The following is a 19,056-nucleotide window of genomic DNA, read 5'->3' on the forward strand; positions in this document are numbered from 1 at the left end:
TATTCGTGGATCTCGATTAGATTTTTGAATATCCCTGAAAACGATTTTGATAGCTCATTGATCTCAGACTGATGATGTGTATTGATATTTTCCTTTAAGATCTGCTTGTCAGATACTCCTCCCTCTAGTTTCTGTTCAAATGATTTTGATCAACATGACACTTAGATTTTGTTGGGGGGGGGCTGTAGGCCATTTAGTAAAGATTTCAACAATTTTTTTTTAAAACCAATTTGGGGCCTATGTGAATGAATTTCTTCAAAAAAATTTGGGGATCGAGGCGAATATTCATTCGGATTTAACCATGACCGGCCCTTGATCAACATTCAGTTTCTTAAATTAGTTGAAAGGTTGAAGAATGAAATTGCTTCATGGAGGTAGCAATAACTTAGGTAGTTTTCGGAAATGAAATTATGTCTTGTGTTCAGACCTAAGTGATCTCTCTCTGCTTACTGAAACAGGGAGCTGGAAAGTCTGCAGTTCTGAACAGTCTTATTGGACATGCAGTCCTGGTAAGTAGTACGTTGAGTCCTTATGTTTATCATTTGGATCGTACATTTCATTCAAAAAATATACTGATGTCTGTTCTATTTGTTGGTGGACAGCCTACGGGTGAGAATGGTGCTACACGAGCTCCTATAATAATTGACTTGAGCAGGGAGGCTTCTTTGAGCAGCAAGGCTATTATCTTGCAAATCGACAACAAATCTCAACAAGTTTCAGCAAGTAAGTCTCCCTCTATCAACATATGCAATGTAGCAGTGGTGTGTGAGGCTCTTTCTGCATGTTTACAATATAATGCGTTTGATGAATCTTCCTCATAGTGTTACCATTGTGTTCGACATGGGTTTGTTATAGGTGCTCTGAGACACTCTCTTCAAGATAGACTTAGCAAAGGAGCCTCAGGGAAAAATCGTGATCAAATATATTTAAACCTTCGTACCAGCACAGGTAAATCCTTTTTAATTCCACAACCACTAGTGACAAGTGTATGTACTCTTAAAAGTAGCGCATCCCTTAGCTAATGTAAGCTGGGTCAATGAATATATCTCTGATATCAGTGAACTGGTCAGCTGTAATAAGTTGCCACCCCCATCCCATATACAATTTATTGCACTATTTTAGAGCTTGAAGCTGTAAGTTGGTGGGTATCATATAATATATCTAATGGAGCTTTAAAATAAATAGTACTCATTTGAACGTAAGTAGTGACATATGACATGCATCTGTCTTAGTGTTAAATTTTATTTGATCATCATAACATATTACTTTTACTCTTTATTTTTCAGCTCCACCACTGAAATTAGTTGACCTGCCTGGACTGGACCAGAGAATTGTGGATGATTCAATGGTGAGCTTTGGACCTACTTAGTGCCTTTTCATGCCCTTCATCCCCCTGACAACCATGAAACATAAGATTGCAACAATATTAATCGAATTGCCTACTGAAATGCTAACATAGATTCATCATCATGTTTGTCCTCAACTCCTTACTGAAAACTTTTCTGTTTTTGTTATTTTGGGGGATCTCTTTACAAGATTTCTGAATATGCGCAACACAATGATGCCATACTGCTGGTTGTAGTCCCTGCTAGCCAGGCATCTGAAATTTCATCATCCCGAGCCCTGAAGATTGCGAAGGAGCATGATCCAGAGAGTGAGTACATTAGATTTTCAATCTTGCTTTCTTTTATTGTTTATATTTTGTACTTACCATTTGCGGTTACTTTACTAGGCACTAGGACAGTAGGCATTATTGGGAAAATTGACCAGGCTGCAGAGAACCCGAAAGCCCTCGCAGCTGTTCAGGCTCTTCTCTCAAACCAAGGACCGCCAAAAACAACTGACATCCCATGGGTAGCTCTTATTGGCCAATCCGTTGCAATTGCATCAGCACAGTCCGGGAGTGGTGAGAACTCCTTAGAAACCGCATGGCGTGCTGAGAGTGAAAGTCTGAAGTCTATTTTGACTGGGGCTCCACAAAACAAGCTTGGCAGAATTGCCTTGGTGGACACCCTTGCTAGCCAGATCCGTAGCAGAATGAAGCTCAGGCTTCCAAATATCTTGTCCGGGTATTGCTTCAGTCATATATTTTCTTTCATTAATGTCATAAAGTGAAAGTTAGACCAATTGTTTCACCTATTAATCTGTGATGATAGCTATGGAGATACTTACATTAGGCGTCAAACAGGCAAAATAATTATTTTTCCAAGCTTCTTTCATAAGGCGTCCTTTTTTTTCTTCCGGTTTTCATCATTCAAATTCTTTGTACAGGCTCCAGGGTAAGTCTCAAATGGTGCAGAATGAGCTAGCGAGGCTTGGGGAACAACTCGTTAACAGTGCTGAAGGTACAAGGGCTATAGCTTTGGAGCTTTGCCGTGAGTTTGAGGAGAAATTTCTTCTCCACTTGGCTGGTGGTGAAGTAAGTACTTTTCTACATAAATAAATAAACTTTAGTTGGAAACCCAAGCATATCGAGAAAAAGAGGAACTGTCTAAATATTAGCAATCATAGTATTTTGCTAACATACGTTTGGTTAGATCACACTATATCGTGGGAAATCTCATAAAATCTGATAGCTGAGGTTTGTGGTAGTGTATACGCCCACTGAGGGGTTGAATTACATTTTTTGTACTTGTGTGCTTTTAGTTCATGCTTAACTCCTTTTGCAACTGGGTGTGCGTTATACTTTAACAGTCTTTTTTGTTCAGGGAAGTGGTTGGAAAGTTGTTGCAAGTTTTGAAGGAACTTTCCCCAACCGAATCAAGCAGCTTCCATTGGATAGGCATTTTGACTTGAACAATGTTAAACGGGTGGGTGCCTGCTTCTTTCCTAAAATTTGCTGCACGAGACATGTTTCGACACTAAACTTCAGACTTATTTTTTTTGAATTTATCAGGTTGTTTTGGAGGCAGATGGTTATCAACCTTACCTTATATCTCCAGAGAAAGGGTTGAGGTCGTTGATAAAGATTGTTCTTGAGTTGGCTAAAGATCCTGCACGTCTTTGTGTTGATGAGGTGTGCATGCAGTAGTATTCAATTTCAGTAATTTACTGCATTCGTCTCACTTTGACACTTTAATTCTTCTGAAAGTTCTGAGAGTTTTGTTAAGTTTTCTTTTATTCTAGTGCTCTTATCTACTTTACTTAAGTCTTAATATATATTTCCTACTCCAAATATCATGCATCCAGATCTCTGGTTTGTGTTATTTCTCTATTGAGCTAATATGGTCAACTTTTGATTAGGTTCATCGAGTTCTTGTTGACATAGTTTCAGCCTCTGCAAATGCTACACCTGGACTCGGGAGATATCCTCCTTTCAAGCGGGAGGTAATAATGTTCGGTGGTGTTTTGTTCAATAACATTTTGTTATTTCGATAATAGCTGTTCCTTCCTAACAAATGATCAACCAGGTTGTAGCTATAGCAAGTGCAGCACTTGATGGTTTCAAGAATGAAGCCAAGAAAATGGTGGTTGCACTAGTCGATATGGAACGGGCTTTTGTACCACCTCAACATTTTATCCGTCTTGTGCAAAGGAGGTATACTGTCTTAGCTTTCTTTTCAATTTTATTTTGTACTCTTCATGGTTGTACTCGGGCCTATTGATCCCTCGTTGTAATTTTTTCTTTCTTTTAAACACCCTCGATCTTTGTTGAATTCTATAATTTCTTTAGCTTTTTGTTTTTTTTTGCGTGTTTGTTTGTAGAGCATTTAGGGGTTTTGATGCTTTCATTACTAAAAAAAAAAACTGTGTATGAGTGCTCGCTTAGGATAACTTTGACATTGATCTATTCCATAAACTTCTTATGCTTCTTGTCAACCATCTTTATGGTTTTGTTACTCGTTCCTGTGAGCTATTACCTTAATGGTATAGTTACCATGCTTTCTGATGGGGGATTCTATATACTTGTTAGCCTGGCTGGTAGGGGTGTTTGTGGTCACTTCAGTATGCGTCCTTTAGAATCTCTATGGCTGGACTTTCGTATCCAAGCAGTTGTATTTCTGTAGCTGCACATTTGTTGAGGAACTCCAAAATTGTTGTTTCATGGTTCATGACTGAAAATCATTTCTATCCTTTTGACGATGTATTGACTTCATCAGAATGGAAAGACAACGTCGCGAGGATGAGCTGAAAGGACGATCTTCTAAGAAGGGACAAGATGCTGAGCAGTCCCTTTTAAGCAGGGTGCGTCTTCATTCCAAATTAATTTGAATCCTTGTCGTGGAAAATGCTTTTTATGGTTTTACATTAACTTGCACGAAAGTAATTAATTTAATTCTCATACCTGCATGTATATCAGGCTGCTAGTCCTCAGCCGGATGGTGGTAGCATGAAATCGATGAAAGACAAACCTAGTCCGCAAGATAAAGAGACGCCGGAGGTGTCTGGTCTGAAAACTGCTGGACCTGAGGGAGAGATAACAGCAGGTTAGTATCCTATTATACGTCTAGCCAGTTGCTGTCTAAAAACTTCCATTCTTTCCCATATCCGTTATGCGTTGCATGATTTTTTTTTGTCTTCAGCCTTGATAAAACTAACTTCCAAGGTCGATAACAAAAATATATTCTTTCATGTAGGGTACTTAATGAAGAAAAGCGCAAAAACAAATGGATGGAGTAGGCGATGGTTTGTTCTGAATGAGAAAACTGGAAAGGTTAGTATTTAGAGGGTATATCCTTCTGGTGTTGATCAATATATCTGCAAGGAGGAAGCACTGCAATCACTTAATTAACCATTTACTTTTTCCTAGCTGGGCTATACCAAAAAGCAAGAAGAGAGAAACTTCCGGGGCACTATAACTTTGGAGGTATCATTCTCTTCCCATTCTTTCTTTACTCCTGTCAACAGTGCACTAAATAGAGATAACTTCAATGAAAAAGAAGAAAACCAGATAAGGCTAATAATATAGTTTCATATCCACCTTGTTATATCCCCCCGCCCTGGTTGTTTCATAAAAAATTACAATTACTTTGTCTATTGAATATCATGCTTCAAATTTCGTATAGAACTGTTATTATAAATGAGACTTTGTTAATCCACTAGGAATGCACTATTGAAGAAATTCCCGAGGAAGAAGTAGAAAAATCAAAGAGTTCGAAGGATAAGAAGGCAAACGGACCTGATCCAAAAGGACCAGGTCTTGTATTTAAATTAACCTGCAAGGTTCCCTATAAGACTGTACTAAAAGGTACGTGAACCAATCATTTTCAGAATTCAAACTACTTAATCTTCTATGCCTTCTTTTATGAGCTTTTCCTCAAACGATTATGTCGCAGCTCACAATTCCCTGGTGCTTAAGGCTGAGAGTGCAGTCGATAAGAACGAGTGGATTAATAAGTTGCTGAAGGTTATTCAGGCTCGAGGAGGCCAAGTGGGCAATGTTTCCATGAGACAGAGTTTTTCAGAAGGTTCACTTGTGAGTCATCATGGCCAACTTCTATGCTTAATCTTGTATCTTTCGTATTTCCCTTCCTTAAAATCTACGCTAGATTTGTGCACTACCAGTTATCACTGATGAACTTCCAACTCTATTACGGTTTCTATGTGCTCTTTAGAAACTTTACGTTGAAGAGTTAAAACAAGTATTGTTGGAAGAGTGAAAAAAGTTTACGATGTCTTAGTGATCGTGGAAATTGTTGTCGAGTTGGCATATACGGCATTTATGCTTGGTAGCCGTGATAGTGGTTACTTATGCTTGTCTGCATTTCAGGATAAGATGGTTAGGAAACCCGTCGATCCAGAAGAGGAACTCCGGTGGATGTCCCAAGAAGTACGAGGTTACGTTGAAGCTGTCCTTAACAGTCTTGCAGCCAATGTTCCAAAGGTGGACTATGCTTAATCTATAGCTTCAAGCTTCTTTGTCCATCTCTTTTTTCTCTTACAACTGTTCCTCGATTACTAAGCAACATGATTTAAATAGGCTGTTGTTCTCTGTCAAGTGGAGAAATCAAAAGAAGACATGCTGAATCAACTATACAGTTCTATCAGGTTCAATATCGTTCCTCCTCCTTTGTGACGAATTTCATTTCAGTTGCGGTGTGCTTATCTGTTTTCTCTTGTATTTTGATCTATAGTGCAATTGGCAATGAGAGGATCGAGTCATTGATTCAAGAGGATCAGAACGTTAAAGGAAAAAGAGAGCGTTACCTGAAACAATCCTCTCTTCTTTCTAAGCTCACAAGGCAGCTTAGCGTTCATGACAACCGAGCTGCTGCTGCTTCAAGTTGGTCTGACAACAGTGCCACTGGTAAATTTTTGTCTTGATTCTGGAAGTGCAATGCTGGCTACTGTGAGCTACGTTAGATATATCGGTTGTTCTTAAAATTCATTGTGGTTATCTCTTGACCCGCAGAAAGTAGCCCAAAAACCAGTGGAGGAGGTTCTTCAGGGGAAGACTGGATGAATGCCTTCAACGCCGCTGGTAATGGAGGGTCAGATTCATTGTCAAGATACGGATCAGGTAGTCACAGCCGCCGTTACAGTGATCCTGCTCAGAACGGAGATTTACCATCACCAGGCTCTGGTAGCAACCGCCGCACCACCCCGAACCGGCTTCCACCAGCACCACCACAGGGTGGATCATCTTACAGGTATTAGAACCTGAAGAAAAAAAAAACAAAATGGAGACTGATTATTTCTCTGGAATTTGAGTCCCGTATTCTGGGACTAAGACGCTCTTATTTTACTAGTTTAAGTTTAAGAAGGGGACTGGATGATTGTATTACCGGTTTTGTACTTTGTAGATAGATTATCACACATGTGTGTTTGCAGCTGAAAGAGTTTGTTTCATGGAGTCATGTCTGTTTGAATCTTTCTGTTTATTCAGCTTTATTTTTTGCATCTATTGTTGAGGGGCTAGTGTGGCCCTTCCTATTTTTGAGAGGCATGTTCATGCAATATTTTGAAAGTTATACTTTTATCTGCAATAAAAATTGTTATGGGAACGGCTTGTTATAAGTATTAGGTAGACCATTAATCTGAACAAACGCCCGCTAACTTTAAACCTTAGATGGGCGCTATTAACTTTTGCCAGAACAGGATCCGATCCAGAATGTTTTTGACTTAATAAACCCTTATCTACTCTTTAGATTTTCAGCTGTATTATAATTATTAAAAAAAGAATAATATGAATAACCTGTTTAAGAAAAAGGTAAAATATGATAGAACTACATCATTAAATTTATTGTTTATCCCCACTTTTAATCATTTGGTTAGTAATTTCTATAAAACATAAAAAACTACCAAACGTGTATATTAATTTATATAATTTCACCATTAATAAAAGAAATATTTATATTATTAATTCATATTTTCGTTTTTGGTTACAAGATATATGGCAATTCAAATAAAAATAATTTTTCCTTTTAAAATATTGACTTGCTATTTTTTTCTTTTAAAACGGTATATGCGTATTGGTTGAATTACCATATAAATAAATAGAACAAGTAACAACAACCTTTGGTTAGAATATTTGAAGAAAGACCTCACAAGTCGACATGGATAAAGGAGAGATTCCAGAGGACGCCAACGAGCGTAAGCATTATCAAATCCAATCTTTCAGTTTCTTTTTCTTAAAAAAACTTAGAGTTAATCATGGGTTCTTTATTATATGGTTAACAATAGATTGCCCAGGTCCCCAAGCCGAAACTGCTGGAAAGTCAGAGTCCTGCGCAGGTTGCCCTAATCAACAAGTATGTGCCAGTGGCACTGCTCCTAAGGGACCTGATCCAGGTTCGACTCTACCTTTTCAACAACTAGAAAACTTATTTGATTTGATGCTAGTAATTAAGCATCTCATGGTGATATTTTCTTATGTTTTGTTCAGATTTGGTTGCTATATCTGAAAGAATGGCAACCGTGAAGCACAAGATACTGGTTCTTTCTTGCAAAGGTGGGGTTGGTAAGAGCACATTCTCAGCTCAGCTCTCGTTTGCCCTAGCAGGAATGGACCATCAAGTAGGCCTGATGGACTTGGATATATGCGGGCCAAGCATGCCCAAAATGTTAGGCCTGGAAGGGCAAGGCATTCACAAGAGCAACTTCGGATGGCAACCAGTTTACGTGGGAGACAACCTCGGTGTCATGTCCATATCTTTCGTGTTCCCCGAGTCTGCTGACGAGCCTGCCATCTGGAGCGGTCCACGCAAAACCGATCTCATCAAACGGTTTTTAAAAGACGTTTACTGGAGAGACATCGATTACCTTGTGGTTGACACCCCACCAGGAACCTCAGACGAGCACATCACCATCTCCAGTTGCCTTGCGGGGATCGACGGTGCTATCATCGTCACGACTCCCCAGGAAGTCGCCATGGTCGACGTCAGAAAGGGCGTGAACTTTTGCAAGAGAAAAGGGATCGACGTGCTGGGAGTAGTAGAGAACATGAGTGGTTTAGTTCAACCGTTGAGTGACTTCAAGTTCACGAAGCAGCTTGGCTCCTCGGCCGTGGACGTTACGGAAGATATGATCTCTTGCTTAAGAGAGAATGCACCACCGGAGCTTCGTCTAGATGATGTGTTTGTGTGGAGCCAAGTGTTTGACGGCAGCGGAGGAGGGGCGGAGAGGATGTGTGAGGAGATGGGAGTGCCGTTTCTTGGGAAAGTTCCTTTGGATCCACAGCTTTGCAGAGCAGCCGAGAGAGGTAAGTCATGCTTTGAGGGTAACAAGTGTTCTGTCAGTGCACCTGCACTTAAGAGCATCATAGAGAAAGTCATTGCTTCCATAAATATCAAGGAAGACCTCAGTCCTGGTGGTGGAGAGAAAAAATAAACCCCATAAATTTGAAGTGAGAGCAGCCTTTTTGTTTGTTTTTATGTAGTTTTATAGGGGCATTACTTCACATGTTTAGTATGAGATATTGAACCATCATGGCCAATTCTATGCTTAATCTTTTATCACTGACAAAGGTTTCTATGTGGTTGAATTACGCAACATGAATTAAACAGGCTGTTGTTCTTTGAAAGTTTATGTTATAGTTTTCTCTACAATTATTACTGAAACGGCTTTGTTATAACTTATAAGCGAAGTAGTCCAATAATCCGGTCGGCCCGCTAACTATCTAAACACTAAAAGGCCGTTACGCACAGAAGAGAACCTTCCAACACATACAGAAGGTTTTGACTTAGGAAACCCTTAATATATAGGGTTCCCTCATTTTAGAAACAACCTCAACTTCTTCTCACGCGGCCGGCGTTCGTCTTCAAGAATCCACAAAACTCTCGAAAATCTCTTTGTATGTCTTCTCACGACTCTCTTTTATCTTTTCCTTTTATCTTTCTTGTTTCCGAACTCGCAATCTCTTTGAAGTTGTTTACCCTACAAACTCTGTTGTAGCTTGACGTACACTCTTCATATATATATGCTCTTATGAATCACCCTACCACTCTATTTTATTGCATGCACAATGTTTTATAACTGCCTGATTTGTTTATTATAGTTCTAGAGATTGTGATCTAAACTCTATGTTATGTAATGGTTCTTATGCATGTCAGATAAGCTAAACAAAAAAGCAATGGTGAAGTATAACTTCAAGAAGATAACAGTAGTCCCAAACGGGAAACAGTTCGTGGACATCATCCTCTCACGCACTCAGCGCCAGACACCAACCGTGACCCACAAGAGCAACAAGATCACCAGCCTCCGCACCTTCTACATGCGCAAAATCAAGTTCACCCAATCAAACTTCTCCCAAAAGCTCTCCACCATCGTCGACGACTTCCCTCGCCTCGACGACATCCACCCTTTCTACGACAACCTCCTCAGCGTCCTCTACGACAAGGACCACTACAAGCTCGCCCTCTCCCACCTCACCACCGCCAAAAACCTCATCTCGAGAATCGCCGCCGACTACGTGAAGCTCGTCAAGTACGGCGACTCTCTCTACCGGTGCAAGTCCCTGAAAGTCTCCGCCCTCGGCCGCATGTGCACCGTCATGAAACGCGTCGGTCCTAGCCTGGCTTACCTCGAGGAGGTCAGGCAGCACATGGCGAGGCTCCCTTCGATAGACCCTAGCGCAAGGACTCTATTGATCTGCGGGTGCCCTAACGCGGGAAAGAGCTCTTTTATGAATAAAGTCACGAGAGCTGACGTGGATGTCCAGCCGTACGCTTTCACCACCAAGTCTCTCTTCGTCGGTCATACTGATCACAAGTGTTTGAGGTATCAGGTGGTTGATACTCCCGGGGTTTTGGATAGGCCTGTGGAGGACCGTAACGTTATTGAGATGTGTAGCGTCACTGCCTTGGCGTATCTTAGAGCTGCTGTGTTGTTCTTTTTGGATGTTTCCGGCTCTTGTGGTTATAGTATCGCTCAGCAGGCGTCTCTTTTCCACAGCTTGAAGGCTTTGTTTGTGGACAAACCGTTGGTGATTGTTTGCAACAAGACTGATTTGGTGGCCGTGGAGAGCCTGTGTGAAGAAGATTTGAAGCTGATTGAAGAGATGAAGGGAGGGAATGAAGAGGTATTGGTTTTGAGTATGAGTGCTCTGACGGAAGAAGGCGTGATGGCTGTGAAGAACGTTGCTTGTGAGAAGCTGTTAGATCAAAGAGTAGAGGAAAAGATGAAATCTAGAAATATTAATGACCGCTTGAACAGGTTCCACGTGGCGATGCCGAAGCTTCGTGATGATAAAGAAAGGCTCCCTTGTACACCTCAGGTAGTTATGGAAGCTGGTGAAGAGGAGGAGAAGAAGACGGAGAAAGAATTGGAAGATGAGAATGGTGGAGCTGGAGTTTACTCTGCTTCTCTGAAGAAGAAGTACATCTTGGCTGAAGAAAGCTGGAAGGATGACATCATACCTGAGATTTGTGATGGTCATAACGTTGCTGACTTTATGGATCCAGACATTTTGAATAGGCTTGAGGAGTTGACAGGCGAAGAAGAGCGTAGAAACGCTGAGGTTGAAGAAGAAGATGAGTTTGAGATCGAAGGCGAGAAACTCACAGAGGATCAGAAGAGACAGCTGGCTGATATTCGTAAGAAGAAGGCTTTGCTGATTCAAGAGCATAGACTCAAGAAGAGCAATGCACAGAACAGAGCAACCGTTCCGAGAAAGTTTGACAAGGACAAGAAGTTTACAAGGGAGAGATTGGGTAGAGACTTGTCGTCCCTTGGTCTTGACCCTTCTTCTGCCATGAACCGTGCAAGAAGCAAATCTAGAGGCAGGAAGAGGGAGAGATGTGATGAGGACGTGGATATGAACGATGAGCAAGAGATTAGTAAGAAGATATGTTTGAGATCTTTGTCGAGATCGAGATCAGTGTCAAGGCATCCGCATGAAGTGATACCTGGTGAAGGCTTCAAAGATTCGTCGCAGAAGATTAAGGCTATCAAGATTGGGAACAAGTCTCACAGGAAGAGGAACAAAGATGCACGTCGTGGAGAAGCCGACAGAGTTATACCAACACTTAAACCAAAACACTTGTTTTCAGGTAAAAGAGGGAAAGGAAAAACTCAAAGGCGTTGAGACCAAATAATCAAAGGTAAAATTGCATATTTACATTAGCTTAAATCTTTCTCTAAGCACATCTCTCTATTTGCTGCAGCCACGGTTGATCGTAATAGTAAAGTTTGGTCTTGTGATTAGCAAGCTGAAAAAAAAAGAGAATAAATATTAAGTATTTGATTCATGCAGGGAATATGCTCAAGTAAAGCTTAATGAAGGGACTGAAGAATATGTCACTCTTTTATATCTTTTTGTTTACTATTGATATGTTGCTTTTATAAGTTTATTTCTTGGAAACAGCTATGAATGATAAACGTTCTTTTATATGATTATGATGATTGATACTCACAGCGGTTATATGTTATATCGTTGATGGCTGACTCTATTCCCAACTGGCTCAGTGCTCTCTTATATATAAGTTCGTTGTGTTGGCATATTTGTATAGATATTGTTCCGAAACTATGGAGTTGTTATGTTAACAGAAAGAATGTTTTGATTAAGTAAAAAACGTACCTACCAAGTTCTTGTTTCAAACCAAAACCCTCCTCTCCTTTTGAAACCCTAAGTCACACCAAAACAAAAAAAAAGAAAAGAAGATGAAAATATAATTGCAACAAACAAAGATTAAAAATCTCATTCATCCTCCCTACCTCGTTTGTTCACATGGGACAACACAAGTCTACTACGGCACATGGGGCAAGTAGTTTTGCGGACGAACCACTCCAAGAGACAGCGAGCCAGAGCCGTGCTCACCTTATCATTTTTGAGGCATTGGCCCCAGGCCCCTCTCATATCAATACATTTGAGGGCCCCCATTTTTCATAAATATACAATCAAATTTAGAATATGATAATTGAAAAATCATACTATCATTTAATACCTTTTAATAAACAGATTGTTTTTGTTTAGTTGTTGTGGACATTAATTTCTTTTTTCTTAATTATAAATGTCAAAAACACAATCTGTATATAATTTGAGTTAATATATAAAAAAATTCAATTGTAACCAAAATATAATGTCTGCCATTAATTTCATAAATTGTTTTTTCTTAAAAATAATGTCAAAATTTAAGATAGAAAACAATTTATTTTCTGGTTCATATTGAAAAGTTTAATACTATTGTTTGATATATATATTTTTTTTTATAAAATAAACGTATTGCCTCAGGCCCCTAATAGCCCTCGCACGGCACTGCAGCGAGCGTGGAAGACATGCGAACAGGGCATGCGCGTTGGAACACCAACAAACAAGAGATCCTGCAAACATATGGAACACGGTTCTTCTCCCATCGTCGCTTTCTCCAGCTCCTCTCCACCGATAAATCCTTCAAAAACCAACTTCTGAACAAGAGAAGTCGGCCCAACCGAGACTCTTCGCAGAGGCGGACGCAAGTGATGAGTAATGGGGTCAGGTGCCCCCAACTAATTATTATTTTCCTTCAGTAATTATTTTCAGTTTAATAAATGCTTCATAATCCTACAATTAGATGCTATGAAATAAAATGTTGTGCCCTCATCTAAATATGACTCTGCATCCGCCAGTGACTCTTCGTTCCGTAATAGCAAAGACTAGGTTTATTTCAAAGGCATAATCTAATTTACTTGTATCCAAAGCAATACGCGTGGCTAAGACTTCACATAGCAAAGCAGTAAAACTGATGCGCGAGGCTGAGATAATTGCTCCGCCTGAAGAAAGACAGTTTATGATTCCACCGAAGAGGAGATAAGCCATGTGAGTTTGACTGCAGTTGCTATGGACACTTAACATGACATATAAGTCCGGCTGTAATTCTAGGGTGTGATGAACCCCTGTTCGGATTCCGGTGACGGAATCTTCATGGATCTCTTCTTTACTGGTCCCAAAGGCGACGTTGACTTTGTTTCTCACACCTTCCGATGGAGACAGCCTTCTCGTAGACGTGGTAACTGTAAATAGATGATTAGAAGGAAGGATTCATATCTTTTGACAAAAAAAAAGAAGACGTCTGACGGATTGAGGATTTTGCAATGCTTTTAGAGTGCTTCCATTCTATATATATAGGCGAGTTTTTTTTTTCACAATCACTCGTGGATTGTACAACTTCAAAAAGGAAATAGGAAATCGATTTCTAGTTAGGAAATATTATCATCTCAGACCAAAAATATAGAAATTTATTATTTTCTCAACTGAAAATATAAGAAATTATGTCATTATCCTATTTTCTTGATTTAAAAATTTATGATACAGCCCCATATAATTAATCACAATAACAATCATTATATCATACAACTAAATAATACTCCATATATTTTATTTTACTTGATGGTTAAAGTTAAACACACAAATTAAGAAGATGCAAAAATTTCTACAATTTGTTTCGATTATATAAATATGTTATTAAATAAAACTAATTCAACCAAGTGATCAGGGTCTTAGACAAAAACCCAGTACAAAAACCAAACATATATTATAAACCCCAATAAAGAGAGACCATCATGACCACTAGTAAACCCAACTTTGTCCGGCTAAATTGATAAACTCAATTAATGGGTTGGTTTGGTCACTCTCACTTTGTGTTTGTGTAATATCTTTTTTGTCATCTTTACAATTTAATAGCAAGCAAAACTGAAGTAAGAAGATATGATAACTTGTAAGAGTTTTTTTTTGAAGAATCTCTTATATATTATTTGAAAACATTATCAATTTTGTATTGACATGTATCATTAGGAAGATTTTCAGAATCTTTAGGAAAACAAATCAATTTTGTTGCAAATTTTACATTTAAATTATATTTTACTTATATTTTATATAATTTTTACTTGTATTTTATATAATTTTCACTTATATTTTATATAATCTTTACTTATATTTTATTTTATATAATTTATATGTAAAGATACTTTGTATTCATTTGATTATAATAATATTCATAAAATATTAATGTTGTTTATAGAAATTTTATTAATAGATAAAATTTGGTCTATATTTTTTAAAATATAGCTTGCGATTGGTCGTAACCAAAAATACGGAATTCAAGCGACAATGAATGTATGTCATCCTATAATAGAAACATGGGGCGACTTTAGTTTGAGTCAATACATCAAACCTTATTGAAGCGGGTTGGCATGTACTGTTTTACTCCAGATAATACTATCAGCCGAGGTTTTTCATATATTGGACGGTAAGTATGTGATACGTTTATTTCACTTTCTATTTGATATTTTTCAATTCTAAGTATGAATGCCTAAAATCATAGTAACAATAATAATTTATTTCATAAATAATATATATTGCTGATTAGTAGTTGTGATTTGTGAATGAAATGATTTTAGAAACAAGCTAAACAATGTATTTTTATACGCATTATTAGTCAAATCAAAATATTGAATATCACCACTAACTAGATAGGCTTATCTTTTATTTTAGATCAAATTAAAATAATTGAAAATTGAGAATATCTCAACCAATCCAATTATAAAAAAATTCTTAAACTTTTTCAATGATTGACATCTAATAAAAAAATCAATTAATTGACTTCTTATTTAATATATAGAAAATTAACCACTCAGTGAATGACAAATGTTATATGGATTTTTTAGGAAAACATTATTAGACAGTATTTTAGAAATAAATAGAGAAAATATCATACACTTTAAGTGTTTCAAAAAGTGTTTCAAAAACGAAAAAATATCATTGGAGATGTTCTAAATATTTTGTAAATCCGAAGGTTTAATATCTTCTCATTTTAATATATAAGAAACATAAGAAACGAAATAAAAACAAGAAATGATGTCATTATGCTATTTTATTTCAAATTAAGTTTTCGGTGATTATTGCACCATGCGAATCTACTTTACCATTTCTAATTAAGTTTTTGTGTGATTTTATGTGATTAATCACGGTTCAAAGTCAGGAATTGGTGACTTTAATTCAGAGAATATAATGTAAAAGCATCAATTATTGGGGATCCCTTCATCGTTTTCTTTAATTTATTTGTTTTTGGAGATAAAAGTCTGTTTCTAATAGAGTAATTAGAAAATAAATTAATACACAGACCAGAAAACTGTATAGAAAGGGAAAATATGAAGCATGATCGTCCGTGGGTTTCCATTTTGGGATATTGAACAAGAAAGTAAACAAAAAATGTCTTTAATCTTTATACATGTGTAGTTAAGTAATTAAAGAAAACGAAGGCCCCTGTTTCCAGAAAAAAGTCATTAAAAATAGTGGATCCCCACTAACAAACTAAATTAAAACTACTTCCGGTATCAGCATTCTCTGACTATCGTGTTTATATTTTAATTTCCATTTTCTCTATCAATATCTTCTGTAACTCGAATATTTTATAAGGTAGCCAAGTTGGGAGGAGGTTAAAAATACCAATACAATTCAACAATACGACTCGGGGATTTGATCACGTAAGGTAAATATGACTGAAACAAATTTCAAAGCAAAGACTGATTTCAAATCATTTAGAACTACAAAAAGAGATGCCTAATTTTCTTTGACAAAGAAAAAAATATCAATAAAAGCGTGAGTGGTACGTTTATAATTATACGAGTAATAACTAATGAGAATCACATTTCCTAATTTTGTATATTTGTTTGCATGCTATCGATGTAGTCCTTGTCTTTCTTTTTTATGAAAGTAGTTTTTGTCTATTATTATACAAATAATTGAATAAAGATGAAACCAGTTAAATAGACAATGCATGCACTGAATGAAATTACGTAAAGCAACTATAACATTATAGCTCCAGTTGCTTATTAAGGTCTAACGAATCTTCTCCTCTTTAATTTGTATGTATTACCATGCTTGTAAAAAGGCATTTCTCTTCTTTTTCTCCAATAGAAATTACGTAAAGCAGATACATGAATTAAAGCAGGATCATAAGAAGTTGAGAAATGTCCTGAGAGCCAGTGATATATAGGAGTACATTTGTGTGCGGTTCTTCACGCGTGAACGTCTTCTTCTCCGTGGAGAAAAAAAGAAATTTAAAAAAAAATTAGAGAGGGAAGGGAATTGACAAAAGTGAAGGGAGATGGTGATGAAGATCCGGAAGAGACAGAGTTGATGAGCCAACTCGAGAATGGAAGAGGAGGCCCTTGGGAGTATCCTTGTCTCGTTCGTAAGCTCAGGGCTCGCCTGTTCAAGCATGGTCACTCGATCTTGAACGATCCTGAAAAGCGATCCGCTCGTGGCTCAGATGGTCTGTCATTTATGTTTCTTTTGTAGTACGTACTGGTTTTCCAATACTAGTTAACATATATATTTATTCTTAATGTCACATATATAAAAATAATAATATAAGATATCATGAAAATTTTATAAACTAATTCAATTCTATTAATATTTATTAAAGATAATTTTATGAAGTTATTGTATATCCGTATTTGTTAAATACTATCATTAATATTTTGACTATAATCAATTGTAATTTACTAAAATCAATTTTAATACAAAATTTACCTTTAGATTATATTTTACTTATATTTTATATAATTTTTACTTATATTTTATATAAGTTTTACTTATGTTTTTATATATTTTTATTAAAATTTATATGTAAACATAAATTAATTTGATAACAATAATATTTGTAAAAACATATATATAAAATATTTGATATACAAATTTGTTATATTAAACATTTTATATATATACAGAAAAAGTGAGAGTAGGAGACGAGAAGTGAACAAGCATGCTTTTGGCCGGCATACATCGACTCAGATGAGATCCGGCTGTTATCCTGGCAGTGGAATTGGCAAAGTAGCATACAAGCATAATCTTGAGATTCCACAGTCAGATTTTCAGTCAGTTCAAGACCTTGAGATAATAGCAACTAGTCCACACTATTAGGGCGCTAAGATGCTCAATGATACGTTCTTCTACTAATTATGGAGGACCCGATCATCTTAAGTCAATAGCAGCTCATCGTACATTAGACTATATTCTTATATATTTTGGTTTTGTATTGCTTCTGTTGGTTTAGTTTTTATTTATCTTATTTGTATCTTCACTAGAGTTGCAATGTTCGGTTTGACAATCACTTGGTAATGATGTTTAGATTGCCTATATTTTTTTCTTCTAGTCAAATTCTTATGTCGTAGCTAGTTCAGCTCTCCCAAAGCACATTATGCAAGTCGTGGAAGTTAAAAGCACCGGACACACAAACATGTATAGCTTTGTTGTGAATCTTGTGAATTAACATACACACATATACACAGTAGACACCCACACACCTTCATAAATTCATACCATAAACGTACCAAATCAAACCAATCTTCAATTTCTATACTAAAGATGAAAAAATCAGTTTCATATAGAAAACGAATAATATAGTAAATAGTTAGTTTTATTTCATCACATTATCATAAAGAAACACGAGATGCAAAAGCCCAATATATATCTCAAAACTTTTGACAACAACATTTCTTAGGCACTTTAGGAGAAGGAGAAGCATATTCTCCATAATGGTAGCCCTTTTCAGCACAGTCATTTTGACATTCAAACCATGCGTATGTAGGTGTAAACTGTACACAAAGCATAGCAGTAGTCATATGAGAATTTTTCTGTCTCGGAACCTACATAAACCGACATAAAGAATAATTATTTCATTCGATATATCCCGTATTTTAGTAGTTTTACATATACAATTATATAATTTATCAGCAAGAACAATTATATAACGTGTCCACACGGTAGAAATTTTAACAAAACTATTGAATCCATTTTTAAATATGTATCAAAACACAAACGAATGGTATTACAAATTTGATATGGTTAGCTATTGCTTTTTTCAATTATTAACGGTAACTGAAAAAGTTTTAGTTGTATTCTAAGCATACCGGAGACCGGAACGTTAAGATTAGACAACGAAATTGCTAATGTTATTACGAGTAAGCAAGTCATCAAAGTTTTTGTAGAACCCATACTATTTTTTTGTGTGAAATGTATTGAGAAAATATCTTTATTTTGTGGATACTAAAGAGAAGTTACATGTATATATAACTTTGGTTTGGTGACTGGAAATCTTATACTATTAAATTAGTTTCTATATTAGCGAGTCAAAGACAATTTTTTTTACAACACTGACATGTACTTGAATACTTGCAGATATCATTTAATTATTATCCCGAAAGTTTCAAAGATATTTTTTTTCTATACAAGCGAGTGAAAGTAAGTTTTTGTGTGATTGTTACACTGACATCTAATACTTGCAGATATCATTTAAGTCAAGAACAAATATATATTAAATTTTGATTTGTGTTACCGTCTATTATTTTAATAAAATAAATTTTGTCTATATCTTTAATTTCAACATAAATATTGGCTTATTTCCCAAATTTTATTTTTTACGATAAACTTTTAATTCGATTTTCGCCAGTCTTATAAGTTGATCAAACTAAAATAATTACAAAAGGAGATAAAAGCAGAATTAACCATCTCTCCAGCGCCCGGTCTCTCAAATCTGTGTCTCTCTTAAAATTGGATTCAAACCATACCAAAACATATTAGCATTAGTTGGTTTACCAACTGATATACAATTGACTGAAATCGAATATAAAATTGGATCATATCTTGACCAAAAATATAAAATTTGGATCAAACCACACCAAACCGGAGAACTCTAC

General features: G+C 36.6%; 4 protein-coding genes and 1 pseudogene across 4 annotated transcripts in view; all 5 read left to right on the forward strand.

Moving 5' to 3' along the window:
• LOC130512547 (nucleolar GTP-binding protein 1-like) overlaps positions 1 to 165 on the forward strand; it is a 2,361-nt pseudogene extending 2,196 nt beyond the window's left edge.
• Positions 1 to 2,038, forward strand: part of LOC130509934 (cytosolic Fe-S cluster assembly factor NBP35-like) — a 5,843-nt gene extending 3,805 nt beyond the window's left edge. The window contains exon 4 of the mRNA XM_057006253.1: positions 1,859 to 2,038. Within this exon, the coding sequence (XP_056862233.1) occupies positions 1,859 to 1,921 (63 nt within the window). The 3' untranslated portion in view covers positions 1,922 to 2,038. The remainder of the gene's footprint in view (positions 1 to 1,858) is intronic.
• A 252-nt stretch (positions 2,039 to 2,290) lies between these two features.
• On the forward strand, positions 2,291 to 6,597 carry LOC130495702 (dynamin-2A-like). The gene is made up of 14 exons (XM_056987175.1): positions 2,291 to 2,419; positions 2,709 to 2,810; positions 2,897 to 3,016; positions 3,244 to 3,327; positions 3,411 to 3,538; positions 4,101 to 4,185; positions 4,301 to 4,427; positions 4,524 to 4,654; positions 5,044 to 5,188; positions 5,277 to 5,416; positions 5,711 to 5,824; positions 5,921 to 5,988; positions 6,075 to 6,247; positions 6,353 to 6,597. The coding sequence occupies exons 1-14, from the start codon at positions 2,291 to 2,293 to the stop codon at positions 6,595 to 6,597; spliced, it is 1,791 nt and encodes a 596-aa protein (XP_056843155.1).
• Positions 6,598 to 7,434: 837 nt separating this feature from the next.
• Positions 7,435 to 8,769, forward strand: LOC108858228 (cytosolic Fe-S cluster assembly factor NBP35-like). The gene is made up of 3 exons (XM_018632184.2): positions 7,435 to 7,533; positions 7,624 to 7,731; positions 7,826 to 8,769. Exons 1-3 carry the CDS (start codon positions 7,497 to 7,499, stop codon positions 8,767 to 8,769), a joined length of 1,089 nt encoding a protein of 362 aa, XP_018487686.2. The 5' UTR covers positions 7,435 to 7,496.
• Positions 8,770 to 9,148: 379 nt separating this feature from the next.
• Positions 9,149 to 11,789, forward strand: LOC108840790 (nucleolar GTP-binding protein 1). Its single transcript, XM_018613612.2, has 3 exons — positions 9,149 to 9,232; positions 9,492 to 11,480; positions 11,633 to 11,789. The coding sequence occupies exon 2, from the start codon at positions 9,512 to 9,514 to the stop codon at positions 11,462 to 11,464; it is 1,953 nt and encodes a 650-aa protein (XP_018469114.2). The 5' UTR covers positions 9,149 to 9,232; positions 9,492 to 9,511; the 3' UTR covers positions 11,465 to 11,480; positions 11,633 to 11,789.
• Positions 11,790 to 19,056: the final 7,267 nt, after the last annotated feature.

This window comes from Raphanus sativus, chromosome 1 (genome assembly GCF_000801105.2).
Source record: "Raphanus sativus cultivar WK10039 chromosome 1, ASM80110v3, whole genome shotgun sequence".
NCBI classification, from domain to species: domain Eukaryota; kingdom Viridiplantae; phylum Streptophyta; class Magnoliopsida; order Brassicales; family Brassicaceae; genus Raphanus; species Raphanus sativus.

Coding starts and splice junctions, on each gene's coding strand:
- LOC130495702 (XM_056987175.1), top strand. CDS start 2,291: ATGGTGCAGAATGAGCTAGCGAGGCTTGGGGAACAACTCGTTAACAGT. Junction 5,989..6,074: donor CAACTATACAGTTCTATCAG/GTTCAATATCGT, acceptor TTTGATCTATAG/TGCAATTGGCAATGAGAGGA. Junction 6,248..6,352: donor GTCTGACAACAGTGCCACTG/GTAAATTTTTGT, acceptor CTTGACCCGCAG/AAAGTAGCCCAAAAACCAGT.
- LOC108858228 (XM_018632184.2), top strand. CDS start 7,497: ATGGATAAAGGAGAGATTCCAGAGGACGCCAACGAGC. Junction 7,534..7,623: donor TCCAGAGGACGCCAACGAGC/GTAAGCATTATC, acceptor GGTTAACAATAG/ATTGCCCAGGTCCCCAAGCC. Junction 7,732..7,825: donor TCCTAAGGGACCTGATCCAG/GTTCGACTCTAC, acceptor TGTTTTGTTCAG/ATTTGGTTGCTATATCTGAA.
- LOC108840790 (XM_018613612.2), top strand. CDS start 9,512: ATGGTGAAGTATAACTTCAAGAAGATAACAGTAGTCCCAAACGGGAAA.